The sequence below is a fragment of the Natrix helvetica genome (assembly GCF_964273705.1).
Source record: "Natrix helvetica genome assembly, chromosome: 1".
NCBI classification, from domain to species: domain Eukaryota; kingdom Metazoa; phylum Chordata; class Lepidosauria; order Squamata; family Natricidae; genus Natrix; species Natrix helvetica.
The window spans coordinates 127,558,609-127,566,618 of record NC_138548.1 but is presented as its reverse complement, the minus strand read 5'-3'; the positions used below and the strand labels follow the sequence as shown (position 1 = coordinate 127,566,618).

At 46.4% G+C, this 8,010-nt stretch overlaps 1 protein-coding gene across 3 annotated transcripts in view; it reads left to right on the top strand.

Annotated features, from left to right (window-relative positions):
* Window positions 1-7,566: 7,566 nt before the first annotated feature.
* The window catches only part of CTDSP1 (CTD small phosphatase 1), a 51,655-nt gene continuing 51,211 nt past the window's right edge, over window positions 7,567-8,010 (top strand). For all 3 annotated transcript variants that reach the window (XR_014174989.1, XM_081948360.1, XM_081948359.1), the window contains exon 1: window positions 7,567-7,766. Coding sequence is in view for 2 of the 3 variants with exons in the window: in XM_081948360.1 (XP_081804486.1) it covers window positions 7,700-7,766 (67 nt within the window). In the remaining variant the exon portion in view is untranslated. The remainder of the gene's footprint in view (window positions 7,767-8,010) is intronic.

Sequence of the window (8,010 nt, the reverse complement as noted above, 5' to 3'; positions counted from 1 at the left end):
TTTTCTAAGCACAAGCTATGAGGGAGAAGGCAAATGGCATTTGTGATGACACAGCTACATAAATGCTGTGGCTTATAACTTGTGTCAGATATCATGTCACTTACTCTGTAATTGTATGTCATTTGCATAATGATGTCATCATCTGCAGGTTTTTCCCCCCTTTAGGTATTTTAGGCACTGCTGCCTGCAGGGGAATAAGAGGACAGGACTGGATCTCTGCCTGATTTTCCTTTATTATGATTTCTATGGTTCTGATTTTTTTTAAAGTAAATGTTATTGGGCACTGAGTATATAGAATTTGAGGTGCTGCTTGGCTCTGTATCTGCATTGGGATGATCCAGTCATACTCCTAAGGGGAGGGCTGGATATCCTGGTCAGTTCTCCTCCCTGTAGAACTGCTGCTTGTCCAGCTAGATCTGCTAATATGACTTCTTTTGACCCGGCCTGATTCTCTTCTCATTTTTGTGTGTCTTCCTTCCTTTTAAGGAAACCAGGCAGAAGTGTTTTGCTTCTCCATCTGTGGTTGGGATGCAATTCTAGCACTGAAGGAAAGTGCAGACTTATTGTGCATATCCAGGGCTCGGGGTGGGGTGGGTTAATCCTTGGCCATTTTGGCCAACCTGGAAATGCCTCGGTCTCTTTTTCCCCAGAAAGTCTCTGCCTCAAAAGAGAACATAGAAATGACCAGCAAACAGATTGACCAAAATGCTTAGACTAGTGCCCAGATTGGGCTCACATATCATACAACCACCATGACCTGGATGATGGAGAATCTCCACAGACCATTATCACATGGTTTTCTTGCTTGTGACGCCTAGGATCTTGGGTGAACTCAGTCACTTGATGCGGTCATAAAACTTATGGTTTCACTTGATGAGTGTAACCCAGTCTTTTATGGGTCACTCAACAAGCTATGGTTGAGCAAAATTTACCTCTGCGGCTCTCTATGGGGAAAGCAGAGGATGAGCTTAATCTGGCAGGGTTTTTTCCCTACAGTCTCCATATTATGTCTTTATTTTACTGCCAAGATAATCTATCTACCTCCATGTAGTTTGTTGCTATTAATCAAAAGAGAAAGGGATTGTTCAGAAAATTTAACTACTAAGAAAACAGACAGTGTGTCTATGGAGATTCTCAGACATCCAGGTCACGACTGTCCCAAAGGTGCTTTTTCAAGAGGCAACTGGACTTTCTGGTTTTTCTTTGAAGACGTTTTGCTTCTGATCCAAGGAGCTTCTGGGATGAGAAGTGAAACATCTTCAAAGAAAAACCAGAAAGTCTAGTTGCCTCTTGAAAAAGCACCTTTGAGAAAAAAGGAAAGGTGTTTCCCCGAAAAGAAGAGAGGGTCTTATTTTCTTTTGACCCCCCAAAATAAGCCCTTGGCCTTATTTTCAGGGAGATCTTATTATTTTTGAGGTCCAGGAGGCGGCGAGCATGATCACCTCATGGCTGTTGCTGTGTTGCAATATTTGCGGGGGAGATATTATTTTAGCGCATGCTCTCAAAAGCCCAATTGGGTTTATTATCTGGGAAGGTGTTATTTTCAGGGAAACAGGGTATTATAATACATCCATCAAATGCATAACATTCTTTTTCAGTCAGTATAAAACAAGGCTTGTATTGCTGAGCTAGGCAGATGTAGAAATGGACATAAATAAAATAAAATATGAGTCAAATAATGTGTGAACGCTGCCAATATAAGGCACCTTTCCACATCAAGAGTCTGGTATTCCTTGAAAGACAAGTGGGAATAAAAATGAGGCAGACAAAAAGAACAGACTGGGGAAACTTTTTCACATCTGTGAGGGGAAATGGGAGATTTCTAAGGAAATTCCTCACATTCCAGATACTCGAGGCAGTGAAGAGATCCGAAATCTGACAAAAGAGAGACAAGCATTACAGAGGGCAAATTCAGTAGCTCCTCTAATCCTTTCCTGGGCTGGAGCAAAGATCAACTTCCAGCTTCTCTCTGTGTGGTAGATGACTCTGTGCATATGTGTCCATGTGTGTTTATGCAAATGGGCCAACAGAATCTCAGCTGCTTGACTTCAATTTAGAGCAGAGTACAAACTGACAATATTTACCTAAACTTGCAAGAATTAATGATGGCTGTGGAATAGCCCAGTATTCGGTTTAGACTGGCATAACAAGAACTTGTGCTATTTTTTTTTCTTTTTCCCATGATCAATAATGAGATCTTATGCATACTTGCAGAAATAAAGCTTGATCGTTCCCAAGTCCCAAAGATGTGCAGATAAGAATCAGAATGAGGAATGCACATTGCCAAAGCAAAGACCATGTTTCAAAATAGGTCTCCCGGTCTTTGTTTAACAACTTTGAAGAATATTCTACACAGAAGACCTTCAGAAATGCTTATGCATCACACATCTGAAGACGTCATCGAGGGCCACAACGACATTGTAAAAATAAGTCATACAGCATGCAAGGGTAAGTTGCAGTGGCGTGATTTGTGCTTTAGTGAGCAATGATCTCCGTCATTGTCCTTGTATGGGTCAGTATGTCAGGTAAGAGGGACGTGGTGACCCAGGGTCTAAGCCACTGAGCTTGTCAATCAGAAAGGTCGGCAGTTTGGCGGTTCGAATCCCTAGTGCCACGTAAATGGAGTGAGATCCCGTTACTTGTCCCAGCTTCTGCCAACCTAGCAGTTTGAAAGCATGTAAAAATGCAAGTAGAAAAATAGGAACCACCTTGGTGGGAAAGTAACAGTGGTTCTTGCTCCTTCAGCATGTAGTCATGCCGGCCACATGATCATGGAGACGTCTTTGTACAGCGCTGGCTCTTTGGCTTTGAAACAGAGATGAGCACCCTGCCTAGAGTCTGGAACGACTAGCGCACGTATGTAGGGGAACCTTTACCTTTTAGCTTTTATGTCAGGTAAACGAGAAACCAAGTTCATTTCCTGACCTGGCCACAAGCAATCTAAGATTTAACCATTTAATGCCCTTTCGTGTTTCTAGGGTAGGTGGGACTTGCGCTGCTGAGAACGTACAGGTAAATCCTGGACTTTCTACCACAATTGAGACCATAATTTAACATTGCCAGGCAAGGCAGTTGTTAAGTCACATCCAATTTAACAAGTTTTTTAGTCATGGTCAAGTCAATCACTGCAATTAAGTAATCATGTGATTGTTAAGAGAATCCAGTTTACCCATTGACTTTGCTCATTGGAAGCCGTCTGGGAAGGTAGCTAATGGTAGTCACATGACCCTGGGAAATCGCACAAATACATACATGATTTTGATCATGTGACCATGGGGCTACTGCAACAGTTGTCGCTGGGACAACTGACTGTAAATCATCTTTTTCACTGCCATTGTAATTGATGACTACCTGTTCAGTGGAGGTTGATTTTCAAGAGGTTTTTTTTCCCACATGTCTGTACAGTCGACAGTTGGTTAATGTTCAGTACGCCCACTTTGTCCCCTCTCCTTGCCATGTTCTGTGGCTTTCTACCTGCTCCGAGTGATGGCTTTGCTGGTTCTCTTGGTTTTATTTTTTTTAAGTGATCCATATATTAAAAATACCATGGAAGAGGGGTCCACAGCAGGGGTGGGATTGAAAAATGTTAGCAAGCGTCTCTCTACCCGTTTGCTGGGTGAGCATGGCCATGGGGGTCATGGCCTACTCGGACTCCTGCACCACAACAGGGGGGACATTTTTGCCCTCCCCAGGCTCTGGAGGCTTTCCCTGAGCCTCCGGGAAGGCAAAAAATAACCTCTACTGGACTCTGAAGGCCCTCCAGAGGCCAGAAACCAGCCTGTTTCCAAACTCCCAGAACTTCCAGGATGCCTGTTTTTTGCCCTCCCAGTGCCTCCATGCGGGCCCTGCACTGGCATGATGAATGAGCCGCATGGTGACTCCTTGGAGCAGAGGGGAGGGATGGGCAGGGTCCTTCCAACTACCGGTTCAGTGAACTGGATGCAAAATTAGCATCCGGTGCACCTGAACCAGTCTGAACAGGCTGAATCCAGGATGCCTGTTTGATCCACAGAGTGTGATCAAAACCGCCTGGATGGTGACAATTAAAGCAACCTGTATTTAATGTGCCTCATAAAAAGCATGGCACATTTTGACTGCACCAATGCAGCCATCTTGATGAAGGGAGGCTTCCTCCTCCCAAGCAAATCACACCAACACAATAATGCTCTAGAATAGATCAGCCATGGTGTCCAACCATGGTGACTTTAAGACTTGTGGACTTCAACTCCCAGAATTCCAGAGCTAGCCATGCTGGCTAGGGAATTCTGGGAGTTGAAGTCCACAAGTCTTAAAATTGCCAAGGATGGACAACCTCTGCTCTAGATGGTTTGGGGAAGGCAGCGGTCTCATGGAAGGTTCCTGAGTGAATGAGGCATATTTCCTGTGGACCCAGCCTGCAGATGGCAGCTGCTGTCTCCAAGGAGGGCATCACTCAAGATGCCAGTTAGCTGCTGACTGAGCTGGGAAAGGGTCCTACTACACAGAGAATGGCAACCCTTCTTGCTGCTTAGAAAGCAAATCTCTGCATCTTTATGTGCTAACCATTTCAGTTTATACCTCAAAAGTACACCTATGTTTATCCCTGGATAGGTGACCCAACAAATTCAGTTAACGAATTGCAGCTCACCCCACCATTCTGTAGCTTCTCAGTGTTTTGTCACAGAAATGTGTGCTCTGGTATCTAACACAGAAATGTTGTCCTGTATGCTGTCATCTGTTCTTAAAAGAGGAGAGGTTGGAATTTTAAACTTGTTTCTCTTTTGGGTCCAGGCCCTGCCCGGTTTTTATAAATCTCTCCCCCTCCCCAGCCCCAGCCTTCCCCTACCCATAGCATAAGGCTCCTGCCTTGAGCAGGGGGTTTATTTATTTATTTCATCAAGCATGAATTAGAAAACAGATATAAGTACAAACATGATTATGTATACATGAAATGAATACGAATACAAGGGAGTATTGGGACAGGGGGGGGGGGTAGGTACATTGGTGCGCTTATGCTTGAAGACCTCTTAGGAATGGGGTGAGGTCAACAGTAGACAGTCTAAGGTTAAAGTTTTGGGGGTTTGGGGAAGAAACCACTGGTTCAGGTAATGCATTCCAGGCATTGACCACTGTGTTACTGAAGTCGTATTTTCTGCAATCAAGTTTGGAGCAGTTTACCATAAGTTTGTTTCTATTGTGTGCTGGTGTGTTGTTGTGGTTGAAGCTGAGGTAGTCATTGACAGGTAGGACATTTGTAGCATATAATTTTATGTGCTACTCTAAGGTCGGGTCGAAGGCGGTGAAGTTCTACATTGTCTAAGCCCAACATTCCAAGTCTGGTGGCATAAAGGTCTTCTATTGCCAGCATAGGAGTGAAGGACTCTTCTCGTGAAATATCGCTGGGCTCATTCGATTGTATTAATGTCTGATATGCAGCGCGGGTTCCAGACAGATGAGCTGTATTCGAGATTAGGTCTAGCAAAAGTTTTGTATGCCCTAGTTAGCAGCTCAATACTCCAAAGTCCTTGACAGAGTAAGGGTCATCTACGAGGTCATATATCCACCCAGCTTGTATTTTGTGTTCTGATTTTTTCTGCCAATGTGTAAGACAGAGCATTTGTTGGTTGAGATTTGGAGTTGCCAATTGTTTCACCATTCTGACACGTAGTCAAGGTCTTTTTGTAGGTTAGCAGCATTGTCGATGGTGTTGAATAGTTTTACATCATCAGCAAAGAGAACGCAGTTGCTTATAATATGATCGCAAAGGTCATTAATGTAAAGTATAAAGAGTGTGGGTCCTAAAATGCTACCTTGGGGGACCTCCAAAGTCACTCCGAAAGTCACTTTGAAAGACCTCCATAATCACTTCCAGCCTTATGATTCTATCTAGTATAGCCCCTCCTGAGAAAACATCACCCACCCTCCTAAGGCTGTTTTGCACTTGCCCCAACTATGCCAGAGCTTGGCAGCCTCCCCCCCCCCCATTCTATCCCCAGGATGTTGCTGTCAGACAATGGCATTAAGTAACACTATCTTCCTTGTTCTGATGCCTTTCAAGGCCAGCCTCCAGGTGTGTAAAATCTATTCAGCTTTGTCACCTTTTAACTTGGAGGAGAGCCAGGAGACTGGCAGTGGTTGGAAATAGATGTAATAGAGGCAGATTTGGCAATGGCACAAGCAGATTTATGCCAGTGGCTTTCCGGTGGGTCAAAGACAGACAGCTATTCAATCCTGGGAAAGGCCCTTAGATGGACACATTTCTTAACTGCCAAACCAATGCTTGGCACTAAAAGGCCAGGTGAATTTCTGCAGAACAATTCATTTTATCCCCTTAAGGTCTCTTACCATTTCTGGCACCAAGCAAGGTCCACCATGAGCTCTGACAGATCTTGCTTAGTAAATCATGGAAGTCTGGAAGGTCAGTGAATTACTCTCCTTAAGGGGAAGATTGCTATTCTGGAACAATGGCCTACCAGGGGCTGGCGAACACTTGGAAATTCCCTCCAAAAAGGATGCTCAGGCCTTCTCACCAGAATCCCAAACTGGTAATATTTGCCAGAATGTCTCTGCTTGTTTCGGGGAAATAAAATGAGATTGGTTGAGCTCCCTCAGTGCAAACCCCCCCCCCCCAACACAATACAACTCACAGTGAAGACAAAGAAAGAAAGAAAAGAAAGAAAGAAAGAAAGAAAGAAAGAAAGAAAGAAAGAAAGAAAGAAAGACATATCGACAAACGAAGCAAAGAGTCCCACAAAGAAGCTCCCACGTTGTCATCCACCACACAACCTAAAAAAAAACCAAGACAAAAATAAGCCTCTCGGCGGGAGAAGAAGCCGATGAGGAGAGCCTCGACGGCTCCACATTTTCTTCCTGGCCGCTATTACTTTACATTAGCAGGCCGGAGTCGCTCCAAAAAAACCATTCCCCCAGCGGATCCAGCCACACCCTCCCACTCCGGTCTGGCCGAGTTCCGCCGGCCCGCAGAAGAGGCTCTTTGGGGGGGGGGGGGTAAGGAAAGGCAAATCGCCGAGAGTTTGGAGAGTCCGCTCGTTTGAGGGGGGGGGGGGAGATCTAAGATGTAAACCAAGCTCCGCCGTTCTCCCCCCCCCCTTCCCCCCTGTTTCGCGCCCAGAGCGTTTCCCACATGTGTGGCGGGCTGGGTGGGTGGGTGAGGGGACTCTGCCTGTCGGAGAGCTGCGGTGGCGGCGGCGGCAACGTCGGTTCGTTCCCGTGAAAGCCGCTGGCGGCTGTCCCGGGCGGCCGCGGGAGCCATCGCCCTTTTAAGGGGTAGCTTGAAACTGCGCCTGGGCTCCATGTTTGTATCAGAACCCGTGAAGAGGGAACTCCATGTTGTAACAAAGTTTCCTTCGCCGCCGTCTTTTTTTTTCTCCCCCTCCCCCTTTTTGTTTTGTTTTTGCTTTTCCCTTTCCCCGTCTCCCCCCGCCCCTCCCCCACCCTCTCATTTCCCCTCTTCCGTTTTCTTTCCTTTTATTTATTAGTTTCTTCCTTTCTCCCCCCCCCCTCTTTCGTTCCGTTCCGCTGCCGCCGCCGCCGCGGTTGTTGTTGCTGTTTTTAAAAAAACAACAATCGGGGACGGTGGGGGGGGGTCGAGGAAATAATAATAATATATATCTGTGCGAAGTCCCGGAAAATTCTCCGAAGCAGCGGAGGCGGAGAGACAATCGGAGGCGGGAGGCGAGCTCTCTGCAGGTCTGGTCTAATGGACAGCGGACCCATTATCACCCAGGTTAGCAAGGAAGAGGTGAACAGTCCTCTGCAGGAGAAAGGTAAGCATTTTTAACAACCCCCCCTCCTCCTCCTCCTCTTCCCCCTCCCACGCGGATGCTTTGGGGGTTCGCGCCTGCCTGCCCTCCTCGGGTGAAATGCCTGGGGGGGTGTCTACAGGTCGCCCAAAGCGGAGCTGCAGAAGCCCCGCGGCCCTCTTCGGGTTTGACAGATTCGCGCCCCCCCCCTTCGGAGAAGAGAAGCTCTGGATCGCCCTGCGCGCCTTCGGTGCCAACGGCTCGAACC